The 19,596-nt window shown below is 39.1% G+C and overlaps 1 protein-coding gene across 1 annotated transcript in view; it reads right to left on the reverse strand.

The window, feature by feature from the left end:
* The window catches only part of LOC138417353 (ankyrin repeat domain-containing protein 26-like), a 58,254-nt gene that overhangs the window by 1,951 nt on the left and 36,707 nt on the right, over positions 1–19,596 (reverse strand). The window contains 12 exon segments of the mRNA XM_069547265.1: positions 1,461–1,683; positions 2,898–3,067; positions 5,931–6,098; positions 7,861–8,817; positions 12,326–12,509; positions 13,215–13,428; positions 15,109–15,244; positions 15,534–15,567; positions 17,315–17,476; positions 17,807–17,842; positions 18,594–18,653; positions 18,935–19,086. Of these exon segments, the coding sequence (XP_069403366.1) occupies positions 1,461–1,683; positions 2,898–3,067; positions 5,931–6,098; positions 7,861–8,817; positions 12,326–12,509; positions 13,215–13,428; positions 15,109–15,244; positions 15,534–15,567; positions 17,315–17,476; positions 17,807–17,842; positions 18,594–18,653; positions 18,935–19,086 (2,496 nt within the window).

Consider the following 19,596-nt stretch of genomic DNA (forward strand, 5'->3'; position numbering starts at 1 on the left):
TCCATTTAACGAAAACGCAGAAAGGTGAGAAAATTATATACAAGAAAACAATGTGCCAGCAAGATTTAATTCTGAAGATGTTTAGCGAGAAGGATTTTCTCATAAGTGTTAGTTTCCGAACTACGTCCCATAGAAGGGGAAGGTCCTGCAGGGGTCACTGCAGGGGTGAGGAACGGAGAAGTCACAGCTGCAGGGGCTCTGGCCACCCTAGCTAAACGGTTCTATACTGGTCTCCATTTTTAACATGGTTCCACACAGAAGTTTATTTAGAAGAAAGGTTGTTTTCTTTGAAGAAAAAACTTTTATAAGGTATGAGACTCATTGATTTAATCAAAGCTCCTAATTCTACAAAAGAAGTAACAAAGCCAATGGCATTCTTCCTGAGTCCTGTGCCAGCTACTTCCTCAGGTTAAGAAAAAACATATAGATTTTTAACTATAACATAGACAAAATGAATATATAAATCCTTCTATATAATTAAACAATGCTTGTGGCATGACATTACTTTCTAACTAAATTATGTGCTTGAAATGCATAAATAAGAATAAATCAATATCAAACTCCTATTTGCAGCAGTTGATATAGTTAATTTAGAAAGGATAAATATTTTTTAAAAACAGGACAGGGAACTTGAAGGAAAAAAATCTTTATTTGAATCAAGCAGGCCAAAACTGAAGAGATTCATCCTTAAAAGGATGTTCATTTACTCCAGATAAAACCTGGTTAATTAAAATCAGTCAACAATGAATTATCCATATTTGGGGTTATTTAGAACAAAATTTAAAACACGCAACAGATCTCTATCGTCTGCTGCTGCTGCTACTGCTAAGTCGCTCAGCTGTGTCCGATTCTGTGCAACCCCATAGATAGTAGCCCACCAGGCTCCCCCGTCCCTGGCATTCTCCAGGCAAGAACACTGGAGTGGGTTGTCATTTCCTTCTCCAATGCATGAAAGTGAAAAGTGAAAGTGAAGTTGCTCAGTCGTGCCCGACTCTTCGCGACCCCATGGACTGCAGCCCACCAGGCTCCTCCATCCATGGGATTTTCCAGGCAAGAGTACTGGAGTGGGGTGCCATCTCCTTCTCACTTAGGCTTAGGGGTAGATAAACCGCGGTGGGTGCAGCAAAGCTTGGAAATGATTATGAACCACTGCCAAAGTGAAATCAATTAGAAAGTAAGTCAAACATCTTCAAGTATACTTTCAGTTACTAGGCAATAAGATTTCATTTCTAAAGTAGAATTTCAATGCCGCTTTTCAAGAAATTTAAAAAGTATCTCTTAAAAACGAGAGACCTAGGACAAAAAAATCATGAAATGTTTCCTTGACTAGAACAGTTAATGACAGTTTTTACTTACTGTGCATAAGTCAAATAAACAACTCAGAAGTTCACCAAATTAAAAACAAGGATCATTCATATGAGAAATCTGAAACCCAATGAACAAAAGATAATAGAACTAACCTCGGTCAAGTAAGTCTCCATGTTGTTATTCGAAGGGCATGAAATTGAGGTAGAAAACCCTACTCTTGGAGTAAGATTTGTGTTGAGCACTAAAGGATTATTGAAATTTCCAACACAAGGGGGCTCCAGGACTGGCCTCGTGCTAACAGTGTTGAATAAAGATCTGTTCTGCTGCTTCTCCACCTCAAGTTTGGTGCTGATCACTGCCAGCCTCTTATGAGTCCTGGGGAAGATGGAAAACACCAATTTCATTCATGCTTCCCTAAATTATCTGCATTTGTTAAGTTGCCATATAGTAAATGGAATGTCCCACGAAACTGAAAGCACAGAGCAGACGTCCTGTAAACAATGACAGCTGTCACCTTGCTCTAAAGAAGCACACACGTGTCTGGGGCTCCTCAAGTAACAAGCCACAGTTGGGAGAGGAGAGAAAGGGCATCAGAGAGAAAGGGAGGTGGCCTCACAGTGACACCTGCTGCCTCTGGGACACACCTGCCTCCAGGAAACAGTTCAGGGATGAAGAAACACCGCATCCCACAAAGCCACTTTCAAGCATTTGCTTTCACCACCCTTGTACACACGTTTCACTCATGACTTCAGAGAAATTAAGTTTTTGGCTCTGAGGTATCACCTAGAGCCACAATCTCAAGGGAGGACGAGAAAGTCAAAGGGTGAGGCTGAAAAGAGCTAAAACAGCCCCAGAAAGAATTACAAGCATCCCCTGCTTTTCCAAAGTTCACTTTATGTTACTTCACTTCTACGAAGGGCCTATGTCAGTACCTGTTTTTGATGATTCAAAAAAAAAAAAAAAAACTGAAGACAATTTCTGGTCTCATTTAAAAAGCCAAAACTCTAAACAGTGTTCAGTATACGTTTTACAGCAAGAGGCATTGCGCTCCCCAAGCAGGGAGACTGGCCCCACTGAACTCCTTCCCCGGAAGCCACTCCTACATCTCAGCATCAAGTCGCCACAGCCCTGAACCCTGACTGGGAACACCTTCCCTTGTGCATATTCATTTGATGTATTGACCAGCAGAATGTGTCCTCTGGGTCCCTGCTGCCTTGGCTTATGGAAGGCTTCCTAGGAGTGCTCTGCTTTCAGATGGCGGGGAAACCCGGACTAGGCACTGCAGGGGGGATCTGCCCTTTCCATCCTCCACACCCCTCAGTCAGGTCGTTATATTACTTTCAGCCACTTTGTGATTTCTCCTGCCTTTAACCCATGTGTTAATTTCCCCTATTTCATAAGTATGCCTTTACATAGTGTGGAAAAACTTGATATAGTACCAATAGTTTGTCTTAAGGTGACCTCAGCAGTGACCATCTAGTTAGCTTTCACTTCCTACTAATCCCATGTACCCCACTCTATAAAAACTATTCTTTAGAGTCAAATTAATGAACTAAATTTAGTTTCTGTGATTCTGTGTTTTTACTTACTTGTCTAATTTATCTTCCAATGACTTTCTAACTTCACATTCTACTAGGTAGAGTTGCTTATATTTTTCCAACTCTGCTTTATTAGAATCTTCTTGCAAAGTTTTCATTTTGGAGAGTTCAGATTCCAAGTGTTTAATTCTGAGTTCCATCTGTTGAGATCCAGTTTGCGTCTAAGGCAAATTGAAAAAGATAACAGTTTTAAAATAATCATTAACCTGGAAAATTTTACTTGTTCCCTTTAGTTTTGAGTCAGTGATTCAGAGAGCGATTTCAAAGGTGAAAAAAAAATGCGGAAGTTTGTGAAATGAATTAAATCTGAATTATAAAATTAAAGTGGAATCACTGTTAGAGTAGTACTTATATAATCTGATAATTCAAAGAATAAGAGGATCAACTTAAAATTTTAAAAATTGAACAAGACAGCTTAAAGAATAATTCAAGAGGATGATACTAGTTCTAAACCACAATATTTTCTTTTCTTCCTCATGGTCTTGTTTTTTTACCAATTGGTCTTATAAGTAAAAGGATTCTCTAGTGAGAATCAGAAAGGTCAATTTAGTGATAACTGTGATGGAGACTGAAATATTCAAAGGGAAAACAAGTGTCCCCGCTTCCTTCCAGAAATCTACAAAACTAACTGCTCTAAGGGAGGTAGAGGAAACACCTAAGTTATATACATCCAAAATGTAATGTGCAGTGAAAGTGAATTCAAGCACATGACAGATGGACAAATTAACCTGCAGGAATAGGTTGCCTTCCTTTAATTTCTCTACAAGACCCTGTCTCGCCCTTTCTTCAGTCTCCCGTTTATACTGCTCTACTTGACTGTGTTCTGCCATATCCATTTCTATATGACCTCCGAGGGTCACTACTTCCTGCTCCAACTTCTTTTTCTTCTCTAGTTTCTTACATTTCTTTTGCATTAGTTTCATAGACAGGAGTTAAACTTGATTTTTTTCCATCCAGGTGCAGACATTTTGAAGATGCAGGTTCCAGCTCTGCGGGGAAAATCATCAGTCTTCAAGAATAAAATGATATTGTCTGCTAATGAAGAAGTGGACAGAGCACAGCCTAACTCAAACCCAGGATGAAATAAATACGATGGTATCTGTATTGTAGAATGTAGGACCAGGGATTACTCAGAGAATCAGCAAAGATGTTCACACCACCCAGAGTCGAACATATATTGTTCACTGTCATCTCTGTCACACAGCAATTGCACTTGATTTTACACTCTTTTATTGTTCTACAATATTTTTCTATCTTTCCTCATAAAATGATTACAAGTCACCTCTTAGTAGAATGTCTCTTACTCCTCCCCCCATCTTAATGTCCCAGGATTTTAAAGAAGTTTGAGGGATACTGTATTGAGTATCTAGGGCTAAGTTAATAAATCCCTCCCAGAAGAAGACTCTAATTAATAAATCTTGTAAATATGGATTCTAATCCCATAAGCCTTTTTCTGAAGTACAAAGACTTTTTGCTAATTTGAATTGCATTCCAAACAGAATTATTTGCAAAGTTAAAGAAATCCCATTTCTTAACAGTTTACAGAGATGACCCACACATTTTTCTGAACAGCAACAACAAAAAATGCCTCATTCTTGTAATCCTTTGTTACTGTCCATTTATGCAAGACAAGTGCTGTGCACATCAATAAATATTCCGTTACACCAATGTATACTTAGCCAAGATTCCCCCTCATGGAAGAAATGTCAACAGTGTAAAATTAGGGGCTAAACTGTTCCTCAGAGACTAGGTAGCAAGCGCTGATGTGAAAAGGCTCCAAGAGCTGGACAGTCACGAAAGCTCCATGAAGGAGGAGAGACTGGGCGCCAGGTCTGAAATGATGAAGGACTACCCAAGAGGAAAAGAAACTGTAAAGACAGAAGGACAGTCTGAGCAAGGCCAAGAAAAGGAGAAATCTGAGGATAAGATCCAACCACAGGGAAATAAAAACATGTGCACACAGAATCTTGGAAATCAGTGTTTACAACAGCATTATTATTAGTCCCAAAGCGGAAACAACCCAGGGCTCCATCTAGTGAGGATGGATACATGGCTTAGCTTACCGTTGACAACCCACAGAAACGGAAGAACTGATACTTGTTATCACATGGATGAACGGTGAAAACATGATGTCAAATGAGAAAAGCTAATCCCAAAGGAGCATACTGCATGATTCCATTTATATAAAATACTGAGGACAGGCATGTCTACAGAGACAGATATTAGACTGGGGGCTGCCTGGGGCGGAGGGAGACGGGAGGCCATGGGTGGTGGCTAAGGGATGCAGGGTTTCTTTTAGGGGGTGATGGAAATGCTCTAAAATTGACTGTAGTCACTGGTTATACCTCTCTAGACTAAGAGATACTGAACTACACATGTTGAGTGGGTGAATTCTATGATACGTCAATTATATCTCAATAGCTTTTTAAAAAAATCCAATGGCAGGATCCAGATAATCTTCTTAATTCTCTAGTTTGGATGTACCTATTCTACACCATCTGAGTACCTCCATGCTTTTACTATATACTTAAAATGAAAAGGAAAGAAGGCAATGCTTAAACTTCAACTGGTTTGTATAATACCCTTTCTGCACAAGTTATTCTGAAATCCATGAAATAAATACACACAGAACTCTACAGCCATTAACAAAAGGAAAGATGAGAAATGATAATATTCTGAACATTCCATTAATATTATTTCTGGTTTTAATCTGGCTTGCCTCATCATGGTAATACAGTTATCACTTAAAAAAGGATTGTTTCAAAGAAAAAAAAGGCTCTCAACTTGTGTGTATAATGAGGCACAATTCTCAACTTTCCTAAGAGTAAATAATAAGAAAAAATAATAGAACGCAAATGGCAGGATGAAAGTCAGAGTTTAAGGAAACGAGTGCACTATAAAGATAAGAAAATTGCAGTAAGTTACTTGTAACAAAAATACAGAAAAAAGCTGACTGTGAAAATGAGTGTCCTAAAACACTTTATCCTACACATTAACTGTTAACACGTTCAGTTTCATACATACCTGACTTGTGAGTCGACGTAGTTGTAGTAGTTTACAACTGTTCTTCAAATCCTGTGCCTCAGCTTCTAACTTGGCACAACAACATGACGTGACCCTCAGTGAAGCCTCCGACATAGCCTGCTTTCTTACAATGTCAGCCAGTTCTTGTTGAAGTTGTCTCACAGCTGCCTAATAAGATGCTCTGTCACTGAGTTTATCAAATCACTTTACTATTATGTTATGTTAATAACAGATAACTCCAACATATGGACTTTGAAAACTATCGCCACATACAGCAACTCACCTTCTTTTTCCTCCTCACTGAATCTGGTTACAGACACAGAAGGGGCCACCCTCCAGCCTTCCTGATATTAAGTTACTCAAAGGATTCGGCCGAACTGTCCACGCCCTGCCCCTCCTAATAAATCTGCAGAGCTTCACCATCTCACGTCCAGAAAGAAACGAGTGTGTAGGTGGCACAAGTGGTGGAAAATTCCACACTGTGGAAACATTTTCCTTTCCTTTTTTATTAGAAGCTTTGATTAACTCAGAGATCTTCACATATTCCAACCAGTGCTCAGATCTTTCCAACAGATTCCTACCTCAGCAGAAAAATGGGGCCATTCCCTTGTTGCTTATCTCTTTTATATCTAGTAGTATGTCTATGTTAATCCCAAACTCCTAATTTATCTCTCCTCCCCACCTTTGCCCTTGGCTAACCATAAGGACCTACTAGAAAGCCCAAGGAACTCTACTCAATACTCTGTAGTCACCTATCTGGGAAAAGGAACTGAAAAAGAATGGATATGTGTATAACTGAAGCAATTTCCTGTACATCTGAAACTAACACAAAATTGTAAATCAACCATATTCCAATATAAAAGAAAAATGCAACTTAAAACATGAGGTTGCTCCCATGGCCTTCGAGGAGCCTCAATAACCTGGCCTCCACCTGCCTCCAGACCGCAGCTCCTACAAGCCTCTCCCTGACTCACTCCATTCCTGCTGCTCACAAATCCTGCCATCTTTCATTTTTAGAGGATAAGCTTGTATTCAAATGATAGTAATTGATACTTAAAATGAGAATTATGAGCAAATTGCTTGTAAAAATGTTAAAGTGGGTGAGTGAAGTCGCTCAGTCGTGTCCAACTCTTTGCAACCTCATGGACTGTAGCCCACCGGGCTCCTCCGTCCATGGGATTCTCCAGGCAAGAATACTGGAGTGGGTTGCCATTTCCTTCTCCAAAAGTAAATCATAAATAGCAGTGGAAAGATTAAATCAAGAAGTTTTGCTAAAGCTCACCACCTGAGTCCCAAATTATGATTTAATGATAAGTAGATGCATTTGAAGAGTTGAGAGGCTTTAAGAATAAATGATTCAAGGCTAAAATGTTTCCCATATTAACTCAAATTGACATGAATAAAAATAAAATTGTACCAACAAATATAACAAAAAGCTATGACAAGCTATGAAGCCAAAGTATGATATATAAAATACAGGCTCTGGGAAACCTGGAATTGACTATCAAGATAATCCAGGTAACTGAAGCTTCATTTCGAAATATTCATTTCAGGTTTGGGCATTTCATTTATCTGTTTCACCATGATACTGAAATGTGGTAACATAAAGATTAAAATTATTACCTTAATAAAGAGTAATAAAATTATTACCTTAATAAAGAGTAAATTACTAGTACCTGTCTATGTTAACAATTTAGAACTAAATCTCTTAACATTTCATAACAACATGATGTCCCTACTCAAAGTAAAGGATTTCTTTTGTCTAATTTTTATTTGCTGGATACAAGGTATACTTTTAGGCTGGTTTAGAGACCATAGATTCACAGCCTGTGTATTTTTTATATTCAACTAGATTCAACATTCAGCCAGAATCAAGAATCACTTTGAACTTTCTTTCAGGAAGTCTGAGATACTTCTCCTGGATACTCACTTCTCCTTCTGCTTTCTCATTTTCGTACTGATACATTCTCTCTTTTAAATGATTACATTCTTTGACCAACTCCTTGTTTCGTTCCTCCAGCATCAGACCTTGTTTCTCACGTTCGGCCTGAAGTTTTCTCACGATCTGCTGAAACTGGTCTTGGATGCTAATGACCGTCTTCTCTTTACTGTCGACTCTGTTCCGTGCATCGTCCAGTTGCTGTCGGAGCAACATGTTTTCACTCTGGAGTTGAGATAATCTCTCCTCTAAGGATTCCTGCTTTCCAAGGTATGTATTCACTTTGCCTTGTTCGTTCTGATACTTGTGTGCAATTTCCTGCGTTTGACACTCCACTTGGCTTAGGTCTCTCTGGACATGTTCTAACATCAAAGTCTTTTCTCTCAGAGCATCGCTCGCGTGCTGCAGCTTGATTTTCAGCTTATTGGATTTACTTTCCACTGCAGATAGCTGCTGGGACAGGGTCTCGCTGTTCTCTCTTAGATTAGCCACGTCGGACTTCATTTTGTCCTGCAAGCGTAACCACTCGTCTCTCGCTCTCTGGAAGGCAAGTTCCGGGTCTCTTCTTGATGTCTGACCTTGATTATGACCGTGTAAGGCAGCAGCCAGTCTAGAACGGCAGGATTCCACTTCCGTTTCCAGTCTTCGTTTGTTTTCTTTTTCATTCTCCAGCTCAGAGTTTAGCGCTGTATTCTCAGCTGTCAGAGCACTAAGCTGGCCTGTATAGTGGGATATAGTCTTTGTTAATGTTTCCTCACTCAGTTTTACTGCCTTTCGAAGATCATCATTCTTTACTGTGAGAATTTCAATGTCCTCAAAATAGTTCTCTTCCTTTTCCTGGTGCTGATTTTTCAGGGCATCTCTTTCCAATCTCAGTGTGGCAAGTTCATCCTGCAGCATGTGGTTTTTGCGCAACAGGGCTTTTGCTTTTTCACAACTAACAGAAACCTAAGTGAAACAAAGGAGACTTTTAGCTAGTACTCAATAAAGTGACATTTCATGATTTCCTCTGAAATGAAAGACTAACCTCTATGTTTATTTAATGAAAAGACTGTACCAAGTGTGTCTCCAACAGGAAAAAATAAGGTTCAATACAATCCTCAGACTTTATACAAGCATAAATTCCCAAAGGTTCAAAAATTTAATGGAGGACAATGAATTTAATGGAGGACAAAAAGAAATCCCAACAGACTTTTCAAAAAGCTCAGAACTGGAAAGGCTTCTCTCTGAACTACAACAAACCCAGAAGGCTTAAAATAAACAATTCATAGATCTGATTACACTTAAAAATTGCATCTGATGTGGAATATTTATATAATGGAAAACTAGTAAGCCATAAAAAAGAATGAAATAATGTTATTTGCAGCAACAGGGATGGACCTAGACGTTATCACCCTAAGTGATATAAGTCAGACAAAGACAAGTATTATATCATACTGCTTATATGTAGAATCTAAAATGAACTTATTCACACAACAGAAAGAGACTCATAGACACAGAAAACAAACTTGTGGTGACCACAGGGGAAAGCGGGATAGGGGAAGGGATAAATTAGGATGTTGGGATTAACTTATACACGCTAGTAGATGTAAAATAGCCAACAGAGAGCTACTGTACAACATAAGGTATTCTGCAAGAAGAGTCTGAAACGGAATGTGTGTATGTGTGAGCGTGTGTGTGAGTGCGTATGTGTATTAGTCACTCAGTCATGTCCGACCCTCTGCGACCCCATAGACTATAGCCTGCCAGGCTCCTCTGTCCATGGAATTTCCCAGATGAGAATACTGGGGTGGGTAGCCATTTCCTTCTCCAGGCTGCTGCTGATGCTGCTGCTAAGTCACTTCAGTCGTGCCCGACTCTGTGCGACCCCATAGACTATAGCCTGCCAGGCTCCTCTGTCCATGGGATTTCCCAGACGAGAATACTGCGGTGGGTAGCCGTTTCCTTCTCCAGGCTGCTGCTGCTGCTGCTAAGTCACTTCAGTTGTGCCCGACTCTGTGCGACCCCATAGACTATAGCCTGCCAGGCTCCCCCGTCCCTGGGATTCTCCAGGCAAGAACACTGGAGTGGGTTGCCATTGCCTTCTCCAATGCATGAAAGTGAAAAGTGAAAGGGAAGTCGCTCAGTCGTGTCTGCAGCCTACCACGGTCTGCAGCCTACCAGGCTCCTCCGCCCATGGGATTTTCCAGGCAAAAGTACTGGAGTGGGGTGCCATTGCCTTCTCCACCTTCTCCAGGGGATCTTCCCAACCCAAAGATTGAACCCAGGTCTCCTGCATTGCAGGCATATTCTTTACAGTCTGAGCCAGCAGGGAAGCCCTATTTATATAATATACACGCACACATATACATATATATATATATCTGAATCACTGTGCTGTATATCTGAAACTAACAAAATATTGTTAATCAACTATAATTCAATAAACAACACCACTTGCTAGGTTTATAAACACTGCATCTGATACCGCCTATACATCTACTTCACAGTAAGAGCCTTAACTCTGTATAGACTAATTTTATACAAAAAGTTTTTCCTTGAGAATATGCTACCTTCTAACATTTTAATAGGCAATTATAAGAATTACACCTATTGACAACTGTATTAAGCACTTCTACAAACATTAATTAACTCATTAGCTATAGTGATTCTGGAAAGGAAAAAGTTATAAAAATATGAGTAAGCTGCAGCCTTTTCGCCAGGTCTTTGGACTCTACTAGTCTTCTTACATCAAACCACATGTCTCTAATACAAACATATCAGTACAAAATAAGATTCCTATTTCATTCATGGTACATACATTAATGGTTAAATAAGGTAAAATTTAGAAAGCTCTTAGAAAACTATGAGATTATTTGCTGCTGCAATAACTTTCATGATCTCTCTATAATGTTTAAAATAGTAAGATGGGGAAAATACAATGAAAAACACTTAATAACTATCACTAAACATATATTATGGCATATCTATCACTGTTTTCAAAAGTTCCTTGTACTGAAACAGGACACTCACAGAGCACAGTGCTCAATTTCTCACAAGCAGAAGAATGACATCCAAAATGTGGCCTCTGAACTGCCTGTAGTCTCCTCCTTACCATCAGGGAAGTGATAACTAACCTAGTGATCAATCGAGGAAGTGACATCATTACCAAAAGCCAGAATATCTATTGTTAGTAGCAAGAGTTTTTTACCCCCTCCTTGGTGTTGGTGGGGAGGCAAAGTTGTTCTAAAGAAACAACTTTTCAAAGTGTTCAAAAGTGTTTTTACAACTGATGTTGCAGTTTTTACAAAATGAAAAACAGTAAGTGATGTGAAAAGGTCGTTGATAGGGTATTGGTTAAAGAAATGACAGTGCAGCCAAGAACGGGCTCTGATTCAGACACTGAAGGTGACGACGTGCATGGAGTGACCGACACGCTCACTCCAGAGCAGAGGGACCTGGTTGGTAGCGCAGTCGATGGTGGACCACACACGGTCTTCCTTGCCTAAACCGCAATCAGGGAGCTGGCTCCTCCGAGACAGTCACAAAAGATCTGAGATCAGTTCCTATGGAAAATACTAAAGGCCTCTCCCGGGATGAGGCCATCATATGTCACTACCTGACTGCTCTAGACAAATGGATTTGAATTACAAATACTATTTTCCCAAGCTCTTCCCGAGGGCTTTTCATTGTGGGAGATCTGCTAGGACCTCGGGGATGGGACCGGGTCCATGGTTGAGAGGGACATCCGGTGTGGGAGCAAATTCCTCTGCTCTGAGATGCCACTCGAAACTCTTCAGAATGAAGGACAACCAACTTCAAGAGTGTCTGGTTTCTACCAACTGCTGGAAAAAAATTCCTGCACCTCTCGAGGGCGCCAGTTAACTGTCCTTGAGGACTCTGCTGTGAGGGAGAATGCAGCTGGGAAAGCTGGAGCCAGCTCTGAGCTATTCATGGGGCAGGGGGCCTGGAGGGCTGACGGGCACAGAGGGAGGGGGCCCACGACCCTCAGCCACACATCAGATTGAAGGCCAGAGGCAACCTGATGTAAAATTAGGCACGATGGTCCCTCCCAGCGCCCCTTCTCTTCTAGACTTATTCACTCACCAGTGGTCCGTCAAGGCTGAAGGATCGGTTGCCTGAGGTGGGCTGAGAGCTTAACACCAGTTTCTACACCATTCTCAACCCTGTGGTTTTCTCAGGATCTATTGTGTGAGCTACTGACGTGACCTCTTCCTCCCTCTGCTCAAAAAAGTGCACCCAGCATGTCAGGATCATACAATTCTTATTTCTGGCCTTATTACCTTGGGAATTTTGAATTTCTTTTCTTTTGTTTTTAACAATTAACCTAAAATTTCCTATAACACTAAACAAAATGACACTAAATAAAATGGTGTTTTTTTACAAAGGGGATATTATAAGTAATACTGATGAAATCATGTTAGAAATTTGAAATTTTCACCAGAGATCACTCTACCTGATTCAGATCATTTCTCTCAGTCTTCAGTTTCATCTCTACTGCTCGGAAAGTGAATTCTAGTTGCTGTTTCACTTCAGCTTCTTTACTATATTCATCTTCTTTTCGTCTTAAATGCTCCCTCATTTTCTCATGTAACATCTCAGCATTTCTTCTATTCTCTTCTTCTTGCTTTAAGGTGAATCTGCAAAATTTAAAGCTCTTCTTAGAAAATCATGAGATTGTTCAGTGCTGCAATAACTTTCGTTCCCTCTTCACAATGTTTACAATAGTAAACGTGAGGGGAATACAATGAAAAGCACTTAATAATGGTCACTGTTTTCCAACAGAGGGTTAAGAATAAAACTGCATAAAACTGTTTTCATTTTCTCTTGAGAAAAATGGCTACTTTATACATCTGCGGGTGGGAATGTAAAGTAATATAAACTTTCCTAAAAATACTTTAGAAATTTAGATCACAGACCTTTTTTAAGTTCTCATACTTTAACCAAATAATACGACATTATTAAAGAAAATGTATTCAAACTAATTAGAAAGGTAGAAATGAATTTAGAGAAAAGGTGTTCCTTGCAGTATTAAACAGAATACAGAAAAGTGAAAAACAACTGAAAGTCAATTTGGTAAATATTTAATGGGATTTCCATTATGGGGGACTCCTGTATGGTCATGAAAATGATGATTGGAAAAATATGCCTTAAGTTATTAGAAGCATTCACTGTTAAGAACCTGCTATATTATTTCCAAGAATTTCACACTCCATAATACTAGTAACACTTTCTCCCCTGTAAAATCCTAGAGGATAAGTTAGTCCTTATAACATGTCTACATCCCTGCAGTATTAAAGGAAACAATAGTTCACATATTTCTTTAAAAGCGAGATGTACAGTACCTCAAGCTGCCGAGCTCTCGTTCCCACTCCACTTTCTGATGCTCTAACTGTGATGTCACTTCTTTGGTTTCTGACAGCTCTTTCTGTAGCCCACAAACCTTACTTTTCATTCTGAAAAATTCTCTTCTAAGTAGTTCACAGTGGCTTCTTTGAAAATCTAATAATCTTTCATGAGAAAGAATTGTATCTTGAATTTTCAACAAGCTATCAGAATCTGCATGATGAAGAAAACAAAGATATAACAAAAAAAAAATTCTGTGAGTAATTTTTGAGTATAAAGGACTGTGCCTTTCACGTTCACTCATCCACACACTGAACAAATATTAAGTGTCTATAATGTGGAAGACTTTATTCTAAGCTCTGCAGATAAAACAGACCTCCCCTGGCTCTTGTTTAGCTTGAAGTCTAGTAGAAGAGAAAGACAAATAAAATAATTATGAACTCAGAAGGATACTCTAAGAAAAGAGAGTTCTATGATCACATAACAGAACTTGACACAGACTGGGTCCAGGAAAGATTTCCCTGGGGAAGAGATGTCACCCTGAGAAATGAAAGATGAGCAGGAAGGAGGAAGCAGAGCAGGAGGAACAGCCCTGTGGACAGTCTCCAGCTGCCATGTGTTTCTAAACAAGACAGAGTGAACAGCTACTGATTTACCTTCCTGAGTGGAGCAGCAAAAACAACACCAACAAAATACATTAAACAATGATTCTCATGACAAAGGACTTCAGGGAGTGAAGGACATTGATCCTGGAAACACAGGAGGTTAGCCTAAGGAACGCCCCAGCTCACTGCCTGGAGAGAATTTCCAGGCCCTGACGCGGGGAGAAGGAACAGAAGCTGAGTCAGCCAGACTCCCTGACAGGAGGTGATGCAGCTGACAGTCTGGTGAAACCAAAGTGGGCAGAGATCATAGATCAGAACTGTGGAGAGGAGAGAGTGGGACAGAGAGAAAAAGGACCCTGCAGATCTGAGGAGGAGCCCCTCAGGTATTCAGCAGAGGAACGAAGAGCGCCCATCTGGGAGAAACCACCTGAGACCAGAGAGAAACCGTCTGAAAATACTGTTGGAACCTGTGACTGGTGCTCACTCAGTCCCGGAAATTCTATCTATTCTCATGGGCCAGGCTGGAAAAACCTCCTTACAGTAGAATGAACGGGGTAGTCAGTAAGGTCTTGCCTCCAAGGCAGGAAATAATCAGCCCTAGCCCCAGGGCCCCTCTGGATGCACCTAACAAATCATGAGAAGCAAGAGCACAGAAGGATCTCTGGAAAACTCTCAACATTTGGAAACTAAATCACATGGATCTAAATAACCCTTGCATCAAAGAGGTAATGAAAAGAAGAATTACAAAGTATTTTGAACTGAATGAAAATGAAAACGTTAAGACCAGCAGACATTTTAGGAAACTGGCACGCAGATTCTAAAATTCATGTGGAAAGAAGGGTAAAAAATAAAACCAGATGAAGCTAGACAATTGTGACCTTTAACCATGCAGCACGGAGAAGCAACACTTGGGTTACATGATGAGATCTGCATTTTTAAAAATAGTTAATAATTAAAGTTGGTGTGCAGACTGAGGTTCCTCAAGGTGGAGCGGCAGGGAAAGAAGTTCTGAGATTATTTCAGTTATTCTAGGAAGAAAATGATGCTAACATGACCTTCAGTGAAGGCACAGGAAAGAAGAGTCAACAGAAGGTTCAGTGAGTGAGAAGGATCATAGGCCTGTGGCTAGCGTATACATTCACTTTCATGTTCTTTTAATACAGAACCTTCTGAGATGCACAGCACTGTAACATATCCCTGGCTCTAGAGCAGTACTAGACAAGGTGTGCATATATCACTACTCTATACACAAACAGGCTTTCTGATAATATTTACACTGTGGTCCTACCTTTATGCCCCAAGCCAAGTGGTTCTACTTGCAACATGGAATTTGTAGAGTAAAGCACGTCGTCATCCTCAGAAACAGTCTCAGAAGACTGAGTTAAGTCATCCAGGTGGTTCACATAATTAATTTGTTCTTTGACCTATACATAAATAATACTGTCTCACAATGTCCTTAAAATATGTATAAAATATATTAAGTGTACAGAGGTGATAAATCTCTTTATCAAAACAAAAACAGACACTTCTTAAAAGAACAGATTTTTATCAAAAGGATAACTTTATCAGTAGTGTTTCTAAATGATGTGTTTAAAGTAAAGTTCTCTACAACAAAGGAAGATTTTCTATTTTGCAACTATTCCTTTTAAAAAATATTTTTTACTAGGAAAATATTTTTTAAAGTTCTTTTTTTTTTTTTTTTTTTTACTATACCTTCTTCTTTTCATATGGTGTTTTTCTCGCAGGCCTAAAAAAACAAATGATTATTTTCAGGCTAATAGTAAATACTCAAAAATACAAACAATACCTAAACTTTTCTTTTTTAGAGAAATTCTGCACTGGTAAGTAATTTTCTATAAAAGGATACAACAATCAGTAAGAGAAGCATTAAAGGACAAAGAAAATATATCAGTAATATGAATAAAGCATTAAATTTAGATCCAAGGCAAAGGAAAAACATAAAGTTACTTGCGTTATGTGATAGAATGCACCATACCAGAGTTTTTTGCACCTGTCATTTTCAATAAGAACTAATTTTTATGGCAATAAAACCTATCTGGGAGATATTCCTTAAGTCCTTCTAAGAAAGAAACCCATTTTGAATAACCATGATATTAGCTTTTGGAGGACTTCCTAAGCAATTGCTATGCATTATTATAAGCACTTGACATGTCTTAAAGGCATTTTAATCCTCACAGTCATTCTGGGAGATAGGTATAAGAAGAAATGGAGCACAGAAAGGCTGAGGAACTCGCCCAAGCCCACACAGCACATCACCAACAGACTCAGAATTTAAACCCAGGAGATCTGGCTTCAAAACTGCTCTTCCAAAATATGCTGAGAAAGTAATATTGAAAAGTGTTTTTAAGTAATATGATGGCGAACGAATCTATAGCATTATTCCATGTCTAGCTATAACAATAAATAATAATTTCTGAATCTTAAAACATATTTCTCAAAAAATAAAAAGACCAGATGTAGGCAAATCTGGAAATCTACTTTCAATAAAGATTTGTTTTTCGTAAAGAAATTCATCAATAGGCATTCATTCACCCATTCTGCTGTTTCTTCATGCACCTGACATCCACTTATTGAGCACACAATGTGTGTTAATGACACTCTTAATACAGGAAGCATGGTTTTTGTCATTTAGACCTTTATCATCCAAAAGGAATAATCTGTGAAAGATTGTTAATATTTTTATTCTATTTTATATAAACAAAATCTTCCCCTTTTCCCTGGAATCTATTAACAACTATGAAGTTAATACGATGTGATGTTTCAGAGTACTTTACAAAATTATAGCTACTCACAAAGTTACTATCAACCAGAATCATCAAGGAATTATCAAATCCTATCCAGTATAGCCTAAGTGTTTGTAAATTCACAATTATGTAATTTTTGAAAATCTACGTGTGATCGAATTAACTTAAGTAGTCATCTGCATATTCAATTATATAGGAATATTACACCTCAGAACCAATGAACAAGCCCTTACCATAAAACTATATATGAGCAGAAGTATTATGTACAATTAGTTCACTGTAATAAAGATAATGTCATACAATCAATAAGCTTTCTAATACTGAAAATGCAAACAAGACTAAATAAACACATCCTCTGCTGGCTCATTTCCAACAGCATACACACTCTAAAAGCTCCCCTCTTAACATAAAACAAGAAACTCCTTTGAACTCCACATTCCTCTTCAATTACCATCCAGTTCTCCATTGCCTGTCCCAATAATATTCCCTAAGGAGCTGTTTACGTGCGTTCACTACAGTCCAGCTTGCAAGGGGACTCTTCACTGGAAGACTTCCAGCTAAAGTCACTGGTCCTCACCGTAACCTTTCAGCAACTTTCAACTATGGTTCGTCCACTAGAGTTGAGGAATGTCTTGTTTTAGCCTGTACAGTGTATTACGCTGCTCTATTTCCAGAAGTACTCAGAGCTAATATTACTTACCCTACAAACAAAGAATTTGTAGAATGTACCTGTCATCATCTTGATTCACTCTGTTGTCATCATTCACGCGCAGCAGACCACCAGTCAGTGAATCGGTGTTTTCAAATATCGGTGCCATCACACAGTCTTCTGGTGTCCGTCTGGCATTGTTCTTTTTCTTTACTTTCTTTCTGTGCACACCAGGGTCACTACTTTTAAAAAATTCACAAAAAAAGCCAATGTTTTCTAATAATTCAATTGATAAAGAACAAAAAAACAATTCTTGTAAAATTCCAACTCTTATCCATCTTAAGTCATTGAGTAACTCTCAAAACAGTTATGAAGTACCAACCATATGCAAGAAAACAAATTCTTCCTTCAAACACAGATATACAATTATGATACAATATGATATGTAAGAGTTGACATATGAAAGTCATAAGTGGAATAAGGAAGGATTCACAGAAGTGAAGAAAGCAGGTCATGAGAAAGAGAAAAGGGAGAAGATCATTCTACTTGGAGATTCGAATGTGAGCACATACATCAGGCACAGGGCATCTGGGTTGTTTCCAAGGAACCTAGAAGGAAAAGTACAAAATACATGGAAGAAAGTAGAGAGATGCATCTGGAAAGACATTGGGAAGAACCTCAAGGGCTCCACTGAAAACCTGGAGTCCACTGCCTAAGCGCCTTGACTCTTCAACATGGGAGTCATAATTAGAGTTATACTATATTTTTTGTTTTGCTTCTAAATATAATAATGGAGAATTTAGGGACTTCCCTGGTGGTCCAGTGCTTTGGAGTCCACCTGCCAATACAGGGGGCACTGGTTCAATTCCTTGTCGGGGAAGATCCCACATGCCACGGGCAACTAAACTCGTGCTGCACGGCTACTGCAGCCAGCACCCCAGAGCCCACGCTCAGCATCCAGAGAAGCCCCCACACTGAGAAGCCCGGGCACTGCGGCGGCAGAGAACCAGCGCAGCCAGAAATGAAGGAAAAAGAGAATTTACAGAAAAAAGCCACACTTAAGTGGTATTTTAAATGATGTGAGGCACATATACCATGAAAGAAGAAACCAAGGAAATATTTGGCCAGAGTGGGGGGGAGCTTAATTTTAAACCACCCACATGATGGGGTGACAAGAGCATCTTGGATGAAAAGCAGGTGCCTCGTCAGCTCTCCTACCACCAACAGCAATTTGGCCTCCATCCATGGACATACTCAAAGCGCTAGGAGAAAAAAAACTGCCAACCAAGAGTACTCTATCCAGAAAAGTTGTCTTTCAGAAATGAAGGAGAAATAAAAACTTTCCCAGACAAAGCAAACCTGAGGGAGTTCCTCACCACTAGTCCCGCCTCATAAGAAATGCTGAAAGAAGTCCTCAAACTGAAACGAAAGGATGTTCATTAGTGACATAAAATAAATTTAAATATACAACACACTGGTTAAGGCAAGTATGCATTCAAATCCAGAATACTCTAATACTGTAACATGGTGGTATGTTAACAAAGTAACTCTAGTATTAAGGCTAAAGGACAAGAGTATTAAAAATAACTATATCCCTAGTAAAATGTAAAATGTGTAAATCACAAACATCAGTTCAAGTTAGAAATTACTTTATAGGAAAATAACAAATGGCCTGATGTTAAATATTGATACAGGATCACCTATCAAGATCTTCATTCTCCGCAGCAGGAAACTCCCGGCTGCTGTTTCGTCCACTCTTTCTCTGCTGAATCAATCCACTCTCATCAGCAGCATCACATTCGTTGTCTGACACTTCCACTTCACTACTTTCGTGCTTCTTTTCTTCTTGAACCTTTAGTGAAAGTTTGACACTAAGAATAATTGCTACTTCTTTATTTTAAACATCTTCATTTTCAATTTTATTTTTTGCCTCAGCATTTGCCCTGAACTTAAGTGATAAAAACATTTTTGTGTTTATTTTACCACTTACAAGTCACTGAAATTTTTGTAAAATCTGCTCCTTTCTGTCTGAGGAAAAGAAACAAAATTCCCAAAATTTCAAAAATGGCTTTCTTCATAAGATGCAATTATTCACATTCAGTCTTCCCCATCTGACTGGCGGAGACAGAGAAATAAAAAGACAAAGACACAAAATCTGGCCACTTCGGTCTTTACCACCTGGATTTTCCTTAAACAGCCAGATGGAGAGGATGTGACACCTTCGTGCCTCAGAGACAGAAAGGAAACATTCTTCTTTCTGCACTAAAGCTATTCTTTTCCCTCTGCCTTTTACAATTCTTTTTTTCACTTGGATCCAGGAGATAGCAAAAAAGTGATGGTGTTCACTAAAATATATGAACCA

This window comes from Ovis canadensis, chromosome 13, assembly GCF_042477335.2.
Source record: "Ovis canadensis isolate MfBH-ARS-UI-01 breed Bighorn chromosome 13, ARS-UI_OviCan_v2, whole genome shotgun sequence".
Lineage (NCBI taxonomy): Eukaryota > Metazoa > Chordata > Mammalia > Artiodactyla > Bovidae > Ovis > Ovis canadensis.